The 17,433-nt window shown below is 37.0% G+C and overlaps 1 protein-coding gene across 3 annotated transcripts in view; it reads right to left on the bottom strand.

The window, feature by feature from the left end:
- COL11A1 (collagen type XI alpha 1 chain) overlaps window positions 1-16,165 on the bottom strand; it is a 215,055-nt gene extending 198,890 nt beyond the window's left edge. Inside the window, exon 1 of one of the 3 annotated variants that reach the window (XM_074381332.1) lies at window positions 15,681-16,165. In XM_074381332.1, the coding sequence (XP_074237433.1) occupies window positions 15,681-15,786 (106 nt within the window). In that variant the 5' untranslated portion in view covers window positions 15,787-16,165. The remainder of the gene's footprint in view (window positions 1-15,680) is intronic. The other 2 variants (XM_074381331.1, XM_003933240.4) reach the window with 2 other exon arrangements.
- Between the last annotated feature and the right edge of the window lie 1,268 nt (window positions 16,166-17,433).

Here is a 17,433-nt window from a genome sequence, read left to right as displayed (position 1 = left end):
GCTCAAATGTTGCAGCTATCTACTTAAGTATCATGTCCCCATGAGTAGTTGATCTCTCTAGAAAATTGCCTATCTCTGTACAAATTGATCTCTTGCAGTTCTCATGTTTTTCCCATCATGTTTAGTACAATATCGTAACATTGAAAAGCACCGGGAAACCTATCTGAAGTGCCACTAATGTTTTACATTCTCCCAAGAAGCAGAGAAAAGTCATGACACTAAAAATAAAAAAAAAGTTGAATTGCTTGATATGTACTGTACATTGAGGTCTGCTGCTGTGGTTGCCTGCCACTTCAAGATCAGTGAATGCAACATAAGGATCATTGTTTTTTTCTTTTTTTTTAAAAAAAAAGAAGGAAAAAAATAGGAAGTCCCTGAATCCATCACTGAATCTATGTCAGTAAGTACAAAAGCATTACACTTTTGCTAAACATCTTTTTTTAATCTTAATTTGAAAATGTAGCTTTATTTGTGTGATGATGTCTATGAGAAAGACATTATATAACTATGAAGTCAAATACAATTCAAGAAAATGTAAAGTCATTATATGACAACTTAAAGCAAAAGCTGGGTGAATAATCTAAAGCTGAATAATGTAATGGAGACAAAGGGTAGTTTGATAATTTTAGAAAGAGGTCTCGCTTTAAAAATTTCAAGATAACAGGAGAAGCAGCTTCCGCTGATGTACAGGCAGCAAACCAGTTCCCAGATACCATTAAGACAACCACTGAGGAGAAAGGACAGTTACCTGCACAGGTTTTTTAATGCAAATGAAACAGCCCTATTCTGGGGAAAAAAAAATGCCACAAAGACTATTTATTAGTAAGGAAGAAAAGTGAGCACCAGGATTTAAAGTAAGAAGAAACAGGCTAACTCTACTGTTCTGCAAATTCAATCAGGTTTATGAGGAGGGCAGCCCTTATCTGTAAAGTTGCTAACTCCAAGCCTTGAAGGGAAAAGATAAACACCAACTGCCTGCCTTTCAGTAGTACAACAATAAATCTTGGACAAGAACCCTTTTTCTGGAGTGGTTCCATCAATACTTTGTCCTTGAAGTCAGATCCATCAATACCTTGTTTCTTGAAGTCAGAAAATACATTGCCAGTAAGAAACTCCTTTTTAAAGTTCTTTTGATACTGGACAATGCCCCTGGCCACCCACAACCCCATAAATTCAATGAAAAGGTGTTCACATGGTCTACTTGTCCACATCTCTAATTCAACATCTGGGTCACGGGTCATAAGGTTGTTTAAGGCTCACTCACATGGTAATCTATGGAAAGCACTGTCAATGCTCTGGAAGAGAACCCCGATAGAAAGAACATCATGAAAGCCTGGAAGAGTTACACCACTGAAGATGTCATCTTTGTTACAAAAAAGGCCTTGAAACTCATCAAGCCTGAAACAATAAATTTCTCCTGAAGAAAACGGTGGCCATTTGTTAACCATGACCTCACAGGATTTGCAGCAGAGCAAATCATGAAAATCAGGAAACAGATTGTGGATATGGGGAAAAAAAAAAAAACCTGGGGGTGTGGGGGTAAAGGATTTCAAGATATGGATATATCGGAAAAATTCAAGAGCTAATAGACACCACATCAGAGTAATTAGAAAAAGACAACTTGATGAGGATGAGTGCATCTAAACCAGTGCCAGAAGATGAGGAAGAATAAATATAAGAGGCAGTATCAAAAAACACATTGATATTGGGCAGTCTGGCAGAAGTGTTCTGATTACGCAAGACTGTTTTTGACTTATTTTATCACATAGACCCTTCCATGATATGGGCACTAAAATGAAAGCGAACAATGGAAGAAGGATTGGTACTATATAAAAACCCTTTTTAGAGACGTGAAAAAGCAAAAGTCGGACAGCAATTACAATGTATATCCCTAAAGTTACACTTTGTATATCCCTAAAGTTATACATTGAATGTGTCTGCCTCTCTTGCCTCCCCTTCCACTTCTTATGCCTCTGCCATCCCTGAGACAAGATCAGCCCCTTGTCTTCTCCTAAACATGGTGATGATGATGATGATGAAAATCTTTATGATGATTCACTTACATGTAATGAATACTAAATATATTTTCTAATCTTTATGATTTCTTAAGAACATTTTCTGTTCTCTATTGTAAGAATACAGCATAACATATATATATACATATATATAACATACAAAATATGCATTTATCAATTGTTTATTTTGTCAATAAGGCTTCCTGTGAATGGTATGCATTAGTAATTAAGTCTTGGGGAAGTCTAAAGTTATACGTAGATTTTCAGTGCACAAGGGTTTGGTTCCTCTTACCCTCATGTCGGTCAAGAATCAACTGTACATAAAATACAGGATTCTGAATTTAGTTTTGTTTAAGGGCAATAAACAATTTGTCTTTAAATATCTGCACTTACGTACATTTCCTTGACTCTATCTAATCTGTAATTGTTCTCTAGTTATTCATCTTGGAATAGCTCCCATCTACTTTATAGGTAGCTACCACCATGGCTCTTTCAAATCAATAAAACAAAGTACAACCTGCCATTACTATTTCTACACAGCTGTTATCTCTCAGAACATCTGAATTAATATCCATAGTGTCAATCAAATAAGTAAAATGCTTTACTGTGTAGAATTTGACTGTCATATTGACTATATGTAACTATGTAAAATGGAAAAACAAACTATGGGAATTATTGGATATATATAGCCTAGATGCTGCTAACATCTGTAAACTTAAATAATTTAAGGCAACATTTGTTCTCCTGAATTATCTAATTTTACATTTTATATCAAGTATTAACACAAATTTGGTATCTTTAAATACACCATATTTTCTATAGATGACAAATATGTGATTAGTACTAAGGAAAAAATGAATCAGAAAAAGATCATAGGGATGATTGCAAAGGCCTGGAATATAATATTGAATAAAAAGAACAGGCACGTTCTCAGTAAGAAAATGATATTTGGACAAAGTCTAGAAAGTCATAGGAAGCTCCTCTATCCTGATATTTTTGCAGAACAGAATTGTAAGCAAAAGGAAAAACTAGTGCAAAGAACCCGAGACAATAGTTGGTCCAGAATGTTGAAGGACATGCAAGGAGACAAATATATCTCCAACAAAGGGATCTTTTTCTAAAAGAATTCTCCCCCATCCTGACTTCCTAATATTTCTCTTTTCTTCTCAGGTCCCTTCATTTGTACATTGGAGATTTTCTCATGTAAATTTGTGTAACAGAAAATATTGTTCCGTTTGGATAGAGAGCATGGAGAATTAAACAAAAAAGAAAAGGTAGCCATTATAAGTACTTGATGTGAATACTGCTATAAAAAAGATTGAATACATGGGTGGGGGGAAAGAATAATGAAAGAGATGAAGTCAGAGAAGTAAAAGTGAGGGTTCATTGAAAACAGACTGTACAGGTCTTATGGAATGTTCAGGGAGACTGGGTTTTATTCTAAATGAGATTTAAAAAACCACAAGAATGTTAGGGGGAGAAGGATAGGAAGATGACTTGAATCAACTTTTTTTTTTCTTTTTAGAGCAGTTTTAGGTTTACAGAAAAATTGAGAGAAAGGTGCAGAGATTTTCCATTCAGTTTATGTTTTCAGACCACTGGGGCTGCTGGGTTGTAAAGAAACTATAGGTGCACTGGCACTGGAGTGGAATCAGGCAGCGGTGAGGAAGTCACTGCAATTTTCCAGATATAAAATGTTGTTTTCTTAGACTGAGACATAAAGTATGGGTCAAATTCTACATATATTCTTAAAGTGGAGCAGACAGGAGTTGCCGATAGGTAGAAAAGGGAACAAAAGAGAAAACGAGTCAAAGCTGACTCCAAGATCTGTAGCTGGCACCTCATGATTGACTGGGTTGTCATTAAGTGAGATGGAGAGCGCTGTGAAAAGAACAGGTTTCAGGAGAGGAGTTTTGCAATTCAGTTTCGGGTATGCTAAGTGTGAGATGACTTAATAAATACTGTTAGATATCATTGAACAGGTCATCAAGTATGCAAGTCTGAAGTTCAAAGGAAAGAAGGCTAGAAGAAATAAAACTTTGGAAGTTGACAGCCTACCAGTGTTTCCAAAGCTACAATTAATTAATCAACGACATAATTACTTTAAACCTCTATTTGAATTCCACTCAAAGACATCTTTAAGACTTAAAAAAATGCTGACAATAAACTATTTGTCCTCTCAAATAATCAAAATAGACATGATGACCTGATAGATAAATTCTAAGCCACAAAAATTATTATTTGCAATTTTTGTTCTAAAAGCTGTCATAATTTGGATAGTAACAAGAACAGTCACATAAGGTTTAGAAATGCTAAGTTATGTTTTTGTCTTATAGCAGATTTTATAACTGTGTAGGCACATTTCTTTCATACTTGCTTATAAAAGTGCAAGTTTAATTATATATTTTGCAAGACTACACTGACCATAGCTCCATATAAAGTGTGACTTACATGTACTCATTATTGTTGAAAACCCAAAGTGACTTTACAGTGGGTTGGCTATGCCAGAAAAAAACAGCATGGCCCCAGTTTCACTGTCAGAGGATCCAGTGGTAGTAATCAACTGGGACAACCTACTTATGTGTAGACATCAGAGTATGCACTGACTCTGCTAATTTGGCAGTTCCCCTGTACTTTTTAATTAGTCACATGTTTCCATGCTATGCAGAAAAATCTATCCTTATGATCTTGTGTTATATGTCCCCTGCCTCCTATCTCTAGCACCATCTCACATTGTAGCCCCACTGAGGCTTCTCCAGACACAATGCCATTTTTCGAGTCCTTTCTTCAAGTCCCTTATGGTGCCATTCTCCCTTTATAAAGGTCTTCACATCACTTCCTGGAATACTCTTTCCTGTTTATTTAATTATTCAATGCTTAACTGGTAATTTCTCAGGAAAGCTTTCTATGACTTTACTGAACTTCTGTATTCTCCAGGAACCATATACCTCTCCTTCAAAGCATCTAGCATAGCTGTAGTTTTACATTCACTTGTGTTACTATTTAATTAATTACCATCTCCTCAAGTAGACTATAATCACCATGAGACAGGATTGTAACTATCTTTGCCCACCAACTACCTTGAACATATAATGAGCTTTTAACCTGTACTTGTTGACTATGCATTGAAATGAATGAATTAGTTTAGAATTTACTGAGAGAACTTAATGGTCACCTAATACATATTTGTTGAATAAGTAAATGAATGATTGCATGTATGAATTAGCTTTTCACTGCATTGGAATAGAGATTGACATAGTATCTGTGTAGCCATAGCACTTAACACAGTCATTGACACAAAAGATAGTTATTCAGCTTTTACAGTTACTGAACCGCCTCAATCCTGAACTTTTTTTATATCATAAAAGCTTGACTTGAAAGTTGAAAGCAAAAATAGCATAACAACTCTTGAGTATGGTGAAGAAAAGACCAAAAACTGGTTGAGAGTGTGATATTTTAAAAGTACAGCATTTCTAATTTACAAATAGCCAAGGCTGTCAAAAAAAAGATTATAAAACTAAAATTATACTTCCAATATAACCATTTGACTTTAATGCTGAGAAGAGCAATATTTATTGACATTTAGTTTATTACATGCTCTGGAGAGAAGGATGATAAGAAAGCATTTCCTATATTGTGATGAGTTGATCTGTTCAATTCAGTTCTTGCAGAGCCACTGCTGTTTAGCAATAGCATAGTTATCAAATAATTTGCACATTATAATGAATAACCTTTCACTTGACTTCCAGTGCCTTGTTATACAAACCAGACATATTTCTATTTGTTTATATGTTTATTTCTTGTTACAGAGGGTTTGTAAATCCCTGCTTCTGCGTTAAAATTATCTGTGAAACTTTATAAAGCATCTATGTTTGGATGTTATACAAAATCTATTTAATCCAAATCTCCAGTGTAAGGATTGAAAATAATTGTGATACTAAGCCAGGGACCCCTGTCCTTTTGACTTTATTGAAAGTATCCTGCTTATGAGTTCATTCATTCAACAAATATTTATTGGTTATTTTGCTCCAGATATGGTAATAGATGCCAGAATTTTTTACATAGGTAAAAAATATGTGTTTCCTGCTTTCATTATACCATCATTATCATGGTGTAATGGTATCATTATATCTTTATACCATAAATACATATAAAAATTTGTATTTTCTGCTTTTATTATACCATCAAAATATTTTGTGATAAGTATTTGAGTTTTGTGTAAATATAGTGTGCTTTATAATGTTATGCCAGGCCAACTACCCCAATCTTCAATGACTGAAGAAGAGAATTTCTAGAGAAGACAGTATCTAAATCCCAAGCAATGAGAATTTTTACTCTTAGGAATAACAAAGTGGGAAAACACTTAGAGTAGAGGTCATAGCTTGGCTTGAAGGCAAAACAGAGACTGATATTCTCAGAAAATCACAATAATATCAGCAGAAATTGGTTCAAGATACTTCTGTAGACATTGAGAGTAGGTGATACACATAACTATATATCACATCTCAGGTGGTTAGGTTATTGACAATTAAGTCATTTGCAATTTCAAAAATGCCCTCATTCATTCAACAAAGTTTTATCAAATGCCTACTATGTGATGGATTCTCTTCCAGATACTTTGAACACATGAAATAAAGCTGACAAAGATACCTATACCAGGGATTTTAGTGTAACTAAAATATACCATGGATAACAATATAGTATAAAACCCATGTAACTATATTCCAAAACAATTTTACAACTACTGTCTACTAATTTTATTAGGAACTTTGAAGCTCTATATGTTTCTTGTTTGAAGACGGTACTTCATAATATAATAATTCCAATATATATGTGTGTGTATAAATAAAATGCTTTATGATTATGTTAATAAACCCATTCAAGTTAGAAAATAAACTATATGTAAAACATATAGTTTATAGTTTATTGTGCACATACACCACACAAATCCATATGGATTAACCACTATTTCTAATAGTTATTAAGCAAAATCAGACAACTAATCCCCAATAGCATATTGATCTGAGATGGGAGATTCAATAATGAACATGTGAAAGGACTACTTCCAATTACCAGTTTTACAAATTGACATTTTTCTCAGATTAAATTTTCTTGTTCACCGTAGAAAAGTAAAATGAATATTTATGCTACTGTCAATATCACTTCATATTTTAAAGTGTTAACAAAACAAAGTTTTGGAGGTAATATTGTCAATCTGTAGCTACAAATATTCAGAGCCATCTTGGAGAGAATGTAAAACTGTTTTTCAGATGAAAAAGCTAGAGGTAAATTGCAATTTATTTACTTTTAGAAAATGAATTTAAAGAGGAGGAGTCATGTTACTACTAACAGCATAACCCAAGGAGGTCCTCAGACTTTCGGTTCACACCATTCCAAATTAATTCAATTTTAAACTAGTTTTCTGGGTGAAAAAAAAAAGAATAAAATTAATCTAAATAATGACTATATCAATACTGTGCATTTTATCACCATGGTAGACACCAGGGACACAAATAAAACTAGATAACAGTCACTACCCACCCAGCAACTCCTAGAGGAAGACTGACATGTAAATGACTGCTTTTGAAAATAATAATGTTTCATTTTTTTGCAAACCATGGGTCTCTCAGTTACATTTTCCCAGTTGATCACACTCCAAAAATCTTTTGGATCATGAAGTCTGACATTTTAATACTGAAGACAATAAGAAAACTCTATTACATCAATCCCCTAAAGTAGAATAAGACCTGACGACCCTTGCAATGGATCCTGATTAGGACAAGCAATGATCTGTAAGAATTTTTTTACTTAATGAAACCAAGCCAAGCGCAGCTGGAACCTCGAATACTGACAGATACATCTGTCAACTGCTTCTTACGTTAGTCAAAGAAACCAAAGTAATATTTTATGGTTCCCAGAAACTCCCCTTTCAATCCTCCATTACCACTGAGGCTTAGGTTTGTCCATAAAATGGTAAGAGTGATATGGTCCCCATCACCATATCACCAGGCTGAAGAGTTATCTGAATTCTAACATCACCTTTTACCTCTTTCTATTTCTCCTTGAGGGCAGTCAAATTATTCACCCAATGATCTGATATTTTCTGTGGTTCAGCTGCATGATCTGTACATTACTATTAGGCTCCAGGGCACAATAATCATCATATAAGCAACTGTATAGAAGCATTAGAATGCCCAGCAAAGTAAACATGGGCAAGTGGTCAAAACAAGGGATCTGGAGAAAGTTTGGCAGCATTCAGCATCTGAGTCTACTACTTCCTAGCTGTGTGACTTTAGGCAATATCATTCACCTCTCTGTTTTTCGGTTATTTCATGGGTAAAGTCCATATTTTGATACCATCTTACTTCCAGGACAACTGTCACAATTAAATAAGATGCTATAAGAATGTGCACATGATAGAACCTTGTACATACTGAGCATGCATTCAGTAATAGGGCTCACTATTATATCAGCCTGGAGATTTAAGGGAAAGTTTTCTGGAGCTATGATATTGTAGTTAAATTTTGAAGCATAAAGTATGAAAAGGTGTTTGCTGATGGAAGAGAAGAGAACAGATGTTCCAGGGAGAGCGTTCGAAGATAGGGGAGAACACAGGCAAGAGGTTTCATGTCACCGAAGTGTAAGGTAAATGGAAGTGGGGACAGGGAGGTGGGAAATGGCTGGTCATAAGCCTGGACATAAAGACGGGCTACATCCTGAAGGGCATTCTAAGCCATTTAGACAACAAATTTATCCTGAAGGTCAGCGAAATACTGTGAAGGTTCATTAGCATTCAAAAGGAAGAGTCACAGCCAGCAAGTAGGTTGAGTTCCACTCTTAGACTCTAAAGAAAGAAGTAGAGGAAAGGCAGACACCACTTTAGTATTTACATTTTTTCCTTCTCTGCAGAGCTATCTAAGAGCGCCAGGTATGAAAATGCACTAGAGTTCTTATTAGCCAACTACTGCTCTTTCTGGCAGTCATCCTTTTAGGAAGTCTATGTGAAAATCTGAGTGAGGAAGGAAAGCCAACTACCTCACACAGTCTAAGGTTCACTCCTTTAAGCCCGGATGTCAGTTTACCAGTCAAACAGAGGAAGGAAGCTTCCACTGATACTCTATGCGCTCAGGTTCTATGAATAGGGACCTTCATTTGCCTGTACAGTACAGAGCCATTCAAGAGCAATTAAATTTGGTTAAAATAAGAAAGAAATGCTTTTTAAGAAAAAAAAAAAGAAGAAGAAGGTTTGAGGGGATTGCAAAAGTTGATTGTGCTAAAGCACTTTTACACAGGTTTGTTTTAGTTCTCAATTGTCAAGTTGTATTTAAGCAGGTCTCTTACTCTGAAATATGATAACCTTTCCTTTCTCTAAGTCTTTTCTCCTAAATTAATAGCACTGTCTCTAATTCCATGCGCAGCAAGCAAAGAGTTTATTTTACCAGATAACAGTAGGTCTGGTGATCAGCCAATGTCTAAAGAACCACTAGCCAAGTCAGTAGTAGGCCAAAGACTGCAACTGATAAATAGATATTACTCACTAAATCACTTTAAAATTGTCTTTCATCTTTGCTAGGAGCTAGTATTATTCATGTTGCATTCTGACACAACTGAAAGTATAAAAGCATACACTTACCTGTATCAATAAAACCATATTAAGGTTGTGAAGGAAGGAGAAAGAAATACATTCGATACAATCTAAAACAGAAGACATTTTAAAGTGGAAAAAAAAATACCTTTAGGTTTTGAATTAAATTGCAAGAGGACTTAGAAGGAATATGTCCTCATTTGGAAAGTGCATTAGAGTATACTGAAAGCTACACTGAAAACTGCATTTAAAGTTGACTCTTCAATGAAAGAACTTAGGGAGCATTGCAACTTTTTATAACATCTGCATTTATCTCTCTTCTTTGCTAAGGAACAAAACTTGAATGGTCAAAAAAAAGAAAAAAAGTTTGGTTTCCTCTCACCACTCCCAACTCAGGTCACATTTCCCCAGTATTACACAGAGGAAGTGAAAGAGTAAAAGCATAAATGCAGACCAACTCTCAGCCCCTTCTTGCAGTTGCCTTCAGTTCCTAATGATTACACCAACCACCCTTAATCACTTCTCCAAAGGCAAGGAGAAAATAAAAGTGTATTTAAGAGTCAATAAAATTCTTGCTTTTAAATACCTAAACATAATCATTAAAAATTTAAAATTATATATAACGATGGCGATGTCTCAGCATTTTTTAAACTTCATATTTATATAAATTGTTAGAGTTTATTGTGAGTATAAAAACTCTTGATAAATGCTTTCACAGTATAATCTTCAGGACCCTATGGTCATGTATTGCTTTTCCCTAAAGACAGAAAGACTCGATTTAATTTGGTGGGAATACTAGTTGAAGATTGTACTTCTAGAAGTAAATGTTGAGATAGAAAAAAGAATTTGTCCTCCCTTACCTCACTGCAATTTCACATATGGTAATTAAATTTTTAATAGTTTTTGACAGCACAACAGATATCACAGTAGTCTCTTAAGAGTGAGTACTTTCTATAAATTAACTGCTCATTTATTCCTAAGCTAGAAGGTGCTTATGTAATTTCAGATGCTTTGACAATCCAAAATAAAAACTTTAATAAAACTTGCACTACTACGCTCTGTTTGTTTCCTAAAGTCTGCCACTTGTTTAAAAAAAGAATGTTAAACAACACACATCCAATGTGTCATAATGACTACCTGACATTAATGAAAGCTATATTATATACATATTACACACGTTATCCAATCAATTAAAATTAACATGAAAATATCAGATATTTGCCATCTTTTCTCTGAAATAAATATATAATTTTCTTAGTGTCTTAAAAATTCAATGTTGGACCTGGTCTTCCATTAACAACTTCAGAGAGTACACAAAACTGTGTTCTTAATCCAGCAACAAATGTATACAAAAATATTTTATAAAGTATTATGCTTTCCACTCTGATTCAGATAATCTTATACAATCAAATAATAGGCATACAAATGATAAAAAATTACCTTTCTTCAAAGGTAGTAAATAGAGTATTTTTAAAATGCATTCTAAAACTATTTTCTATTCAAATTTCTTTATGTAAGGCATTTTCACTATATCTACCTTCTCACTAATCTGAACTCTAGCACATATATGGTCTAGTAATTTCAGACTTCTAGAATAAATGTAGAGATAGTATATCAAATTCTTCCTCCTTTACTTCCTTGCAATTTCACATATGGTAATTAAATTTGTAATAGTTGTTGACTGCATAACAGGTATCATGGTAGTCCATTAAGAGTATTTCCTATAAATTAACCATCCATTTATTCCTGAGCTAAAAGGTACTTATGTTCAGATGTTTGGACAATCCAAACTAAAGCTTTAATTAGAACTTACACTACTAAAGTTCTCTCCTGTCATTTTGTCATCTCAGACTTCTATTATTTAAAATTCTTTTGATCACTATTACAGATCATCACTCTATTCAGAGAAACCTTGAATAGTATAAGAATATTTTTTATGAGGGAGAGTATTCAGCTGACAACTTTTTGTGTCTTAGTTTCCTCATTTATTTAGAAGGTAAGATTTATTAGCAATTTCTATAATTTCTAGTGCTAGCATTCTCTTTTAAAAATCTTATCTAAATGCCTTTTTTAACCTTTTAAAAATTTAGCTCTGTATTACATGAAGACTCTTAACCAAGGTTGATTTGAGTCCTTGTTATTATGAAATAGGCAACATCTCACTAAACTAATCATCTCACTAAACGAATAAGAGTGAAGAGAATTTATCTCAGGAAAAAGTAAATTTTTAGAAAAGAAAAGTACTGTACATTTTTCTTAGCTAGAAATCCAACCCACAAATGTGAAAAGAGGAGATGTTTTCTTTGCTGTATTTCACGGATATCTTAACTTGAACAACCCTGTGTTTCTTCCATTTTAGTCACAAATTGAAGAAAAAAATCAAAAACCTAAAAAACTTAATTAAATTTTAAGCAATCATGTTATGTAAATACATTTCTCACTTTGCAAATGCATAAAATAAAACTATACAAATACCTTTTAGAGAATAATTTTTTATAAAGTAGAACCTCAGTTAAGTGCTAATTATGAAGCAAATTGTCACTTTATGATATTAAGAAACTTAATTTCAAAATGATTGGTCAATTAGGTGAAAGAATATGTAGTAAACTGACTACGTATGTGTCACCTAAACTGAGGCTATGTGTGTAAGCATGAAGGAAGGTGTTTCTCTTCTATAATATTTATTATAGCCCCAATCAATTTTAAATTTAAAAAACAGATGGTAAGACATAATATTCATAATCTTAGCAAACACTGCATTTGTTATCAGAAGCATATCTGAGTTTCTTACTTCTGATTAAGGAACCAAATGGACAAATTTGATCTCTTTGCAAGGTTGGATTAGCACATACTCTGGAAGCCAGCACCATTTCACCTGCTGATCCCGGGCACTCAAAACAACAATTCTACAGGGCTCACATTCAATTCCTGACAAGCTTTCAAAATTCTAAGTTTGATTAACCTTTTGCAAGATGCGGTATTGGCCTAACTGTCAAATGTTAAATGTGATTTTAATTAGTAAAACATTATTCAATTATTTTATTTTTTAGTATTTGATTATAGTTAAGTCTCACTTAAACTCTTACTTAAAACCCTTACATAAACCTATCTATCTTAACATAATCATAGTGTGGTCACTTTGAATTCCACATAAACCCCACCTCTAATGAATAGTAAGTAATGGACTAACTGCCAAAGAATATCCATAAATCACTGAGATACATCTTTTATTTTAACAATAAACATATATATGAAATATAAAATTGAAAATAAAATAAATATTTATACATATCACAACCTTGTTATTCTAAATCATAAGGATTGATTTTTAATAAGTATATTCAATATTTTTATATTATTGTTTGATTTTTCAAAGTAAAATAATATGACTAGGTATGAAGTCATAAATTTTCTTTAATACATTCACTTCCAAGAATCTTTCTCTATATTATTTTCTTTAGAGTCTAACTTTGTTATGAACCCAGACGTTTTTAAGGCTTTAATGTTTTAATTTTATATAAAAATTGGATCTGTTTTAAATTATCTTTGTGCTTAACATCCAAACCTTATCACTGCACCTCAGTGAAATCAATGTCATAGTATGATGGTGGGATATAATATCTTTATTTAGAAACTGGTATAAAATCTTACTTCTTACTTCAATCACAAATCTAAAGGTTACTATTAGAACTGGATGCTGGGTTTATTTTTCCCTTGCACGGTGATTCAGACTTTGTAGCCAATGTTTCCTTTTTAAGTGTTAATATACTATTATTCCCTTTTTGAAGTTAATTAGGGGATAACAATGCCTACAAAAGTGGGTTTATGTTAATATGTGGCCTCCTAGGAGCAATAAGCGCCGAACAGTTTGATAAAACACATACCAAAATCTTATAAATATCTAAACTATCATATAACTTTCAAGGCATTTCATCAACAAGAAACCCAACAAAATCTGATCCTTACTTTGCTATTTCTATCATTACTTGGCTTTATAACAATACAGAAAGTTGTTTTCCCACCATTTATTTGATGTGGTACTGGGATGCTGTTTAAAACTGTTTCAGGTATGTCGCTAGACAGAAAATGGAAAATGTATGCATTAAGAGTATAGACATTTGATTTTTAAAAATATTCGTAGAGCTTTACAGAAAGGTTCAATGTGGAAAATGAAAATGAATATCATCAGTAAAATAATCCCTGAATCCATGCAAAAGTGTCCCTCAGTGCTTGTATGTCATTCATCACAGAATAAATTCTCAATTTCTATAATTTTTTTAAAAACAGCTACTATTACAATATTCTCATTTACATACATGTGTGATATGTTGAAAAATAAACGGCATTCCTTAATCAAATGTCCAGGACCACTGTAGTTAAGAGGGACTTACAGAGGCCTCAAATCCTATGGCAGATGCAGGAATTCTAAATAATAAACAAAACCAGCAGAGGGCAGAACTACTGACAGAATTGACGAATCCAGCAGGCGACCAGGTACCAAAAGTAAAACACAAACTTTTTGATGGATTTCGCTTTCAAAACCTCTCTTAACCTATCTATCTTTGAAAATGTGGAAATGAAGGAATCAACATAATTAATCAACATAATTCCTTTCAAAATTCAAATGCAGTCCCAATGAGGCGTTCACTGTATTCACCAGGAAAAGTCACCGGGGGAATCATCCAGCGCCGCCTGCTACTCGTGAAGTTGAAAGCCACTAAGGATGGGGAAGGAATGGCCTGGTCGCCGAGCTCGGCCTCCAGGAGCGCAGACTCCCACTAGGGAGAGCTCCGATCTGGGCATCTAGACCCAACGCCAGACTCAGGTTTCTGCTAAAGCCCACGCGTTTGGGCTTGACCCCTTTTATCTCCCTCGACCTACCCTCATCACCCTCCTTCCTATCCCCCAGCTCCTTCCTACCCCCCCAGCTTCTCTCTGCGCCACGCACAAAGCTTGCTTTCTGCCCGACGCTGCCTGGGCTCCCTGCGCTCCGGAGGCATTCGCCTGCCAGCCGAGTCCAAGGCACCTAACGGACCGCTCCAGCCAGATGCCTCGGGAGAGGGCGGGGGACGGGGAGGGAGGAGGCGGAGGGGAGGAGTGAGGTCGCTCTCCCTCCGTGGGTACTGACAGGGCTGCAGACTTCTGAGCAGGTCTGGCCACTGAATATTTGGTGGTGCCACGTAGGAACTTCTCCTTACCTCTCTCCTCCCACCCGACCCCATGCCCCCTCCCCTTCCCTCCCGGTCCCTAGTCCCCCGCCCCCACCCCATTTGCCTGGCTACTTTCATCATTCTCCAAGAGAACTGCACGTCCAACCTGCACGAAGAAGCGGAGGGGTGGGGTGGGGGGAGAACTGAAATTCAGGGGAAAGTGTTCTCCCTATCTTGAACCCATTCCTAATAATAATCTGCCAATTTTTGTCCACTTAAAATAGCTTGAAAATTCTTCCCTCTCTGCACCCCCCGGCCTCCCTCCCACCCCCCGACACACAGATTGTTCCTGATCTTCTAGATTCACCACCCTGGTTTCTCTTATATCCCAAAACCTAAAACAGCCTGCTTTTCACTTTGTTGCAGACAAAGAACATTATCAACGTTTATTTTATACCCTTTATATTTCCCCTCAGCTCACCCTTTAAAAAAAAAAAAAAAAGAAAGATATTCCCATTAGTTAGAATCTGAAGAAACCAGATGTATTCCAAGGGCGCTCTGAAGACTGTGCCTCAAACAAAAGCTTTGTATAAGTGCCCTTGTGTTCAAGGTAATATTTTTCCTCTTTTCAAAGAGGCTGGAAAGTAGTGAAGGGCATTTTCAGCAGGCTCTCCGCCTGTCAGATCTTTTTTCCTGCTACCTACCTCCTCTCCCTTCATTGTCCCGCCTACATCCATCTCTTTCTCCAGTTTCCACTTCCAATCTGGTGGCAGCTACAATCTGGATTTTATTTAAGGGATTTTTTTTTTTTTTCCTCTTGGAGAGCGGGTAGGAGGGTAAACGGGGGGAGGGCGCAGAAGGAGGCAGACCGACGGCAATCTCCCACCTCCCCAACGTCCTTTTTTTTTTTTTCTTTTTTTTTTATCTTACCTCCTCTGACCTCTCTAGCTTGGAAGAGGAAAGTCACTGCGAGGGTTGTTACGGTGAAATCCCAGAGCCACCGTTTCGTTTTCCACCTAGAGGACCACGGCTCCATTTCTGAGCCCCGCACTCACAACTGTGAACTCAACCCACGAAATCGCGCCTGCAGAGCAACTTCGTCCTTTCCGAGGTGTCGCCGGGGATGTTTGCTACACGGCCATTGGGGAGGGAGAGTGGGGGAGCAGTCAAAGGGCTTTTTCCTCCAAATTTGATGGTTGCCTTTCTCCGTGTCTCTAGCCCCTTCCTCTCCCTCTGAGTCGGCCCCGCCGGCCGGGACCCTCGGATCCTTCCTCTGCCGGGCCCTGCCTTCAGAATGAAGGCAGATGAGGGGCTTCCACCAACAAGCCGAGAGTACTGTGTGCCCCTAAAGGCTTCATGCCGTCAGTGGGCTGGACGAGAGGCTCCGGGCAGCCCCCTCCTCCGCCCACTCCCCTCCCTGCTCCGGGCTCCCCCACCCAGGGCGAAACTGACAAGCAGGCTGAGGGTCCGACCCAATCACACGCCTCTGGGGCGGCCCCGAGCCCGCCCCCGCCTCCCTCGGCCCCAGAATGAGGACTCCGGGCAGGCCCAGCCCACCAGCCCACCCCCCGTCTCCCCACTCCTCTCCTCCCTCCCCGCCTACCCAAATCCCCGAGAAGAAATGGGAGGGAGTTAACGCGGGACGCGTGCTTGGCTCCAGCGCTTTGGGTATGAAAGGAATTGCAGGAGAGTCCCGGAGCACACGGAGTTTTCAAGGCGCTTCTGTATTCAATAAAAACAGCTACTTGTCTACTTGCACCCGTCTGTTAGCCTCTCGCTGGTCGGCGGGAGAGGGGAGGAGTCCAGCGCCCGAGCAGCCACACCGCTGGAGTCCTGGGCTGGCAGCGGTAACCTTATCCTTGTGCAAAAATCTGCTTCGTATGGCAGACGTGGAACCAGTGGACTCATTGCGTTGCTGACTCCGAAAAGTGTTTTCTTTCTTTTCTTTCTTTTTTTTTTTAACCCGATAATTAGAAGAAAAGAATGAAGGTGGCATGGAAGGACCCTAGAGGTCAATACCTAGAGCTTGTGGGAAAGTCCTCTTTGGAGATCTGAAACGGACATGTTTCTCTTTTAAATGTTTAAATTCAGCACTAGGTTCATTCAGGGGCTTGCCTCTTAAAACAGTTGAACTGTACTCTGAGGGAGGAGGAGGAAGAAATTTATGGGAGCTGACATTAAGAGGGTGAGTAATTTAATTTTCCAGCTGATTCTGTTCTGATCCTGGATGAGGGGGTACTGAGGAGGGAGTAGAAAAGGCCAGGAAAGCAACTAGCAGGAATCTCCAAGAGGCTGGCCCACAGCTCCTCATTAAGGGCCTGGCCCTGGCCCTCAGCCTCAAGAGCTGAAAATATGGTTACTCCACAGTGAAAGTACTGAAGACGGCAGGTTTCTAAATTCCCTCTCTGCTTAACTCATCCTCAAAGTAACTCTCTTACACCTGGAATATAGATTCCCAAGTCACTTTTTCAACGTTAAAATCATTCCATCCTATTGACTCCTTCTTGTACCCTAATAATTCCTAAGATGTTTCTCTCAAAGATTTTCCGGAACAGTGCCCATCAGGGTGCCAGCATACATTAGCCACTCAATAGAGATGGGTTGGATGAATGAACACATTTTTCTGTTGACAAAGACTAGAAGCACTGGCAAGGGCCTACTTTGAGTATTTAAGTCATTTAAA

The sequence above is a fragment of the Saimiri boliviensis genome, chromosome 11 (genome assembly GCF_048565385.1).
Source record: "Saimiri boliviensis isolate mSaiBol1 chromosome 11, mSaiBol1.pri, whole genome shotgun sequence".
Taxonomy (NCBI): domain Eukaryota; kingdom Metazoa; phylum Chordata; class Mammalia; order Primates; family Cebidae; genus Saimiri; species Saimiri boliviensis.
Note: the sequence above shows the minus strand (reverse complement) of the source record. Positions and strands in the feature narration are given on the sequence as shown.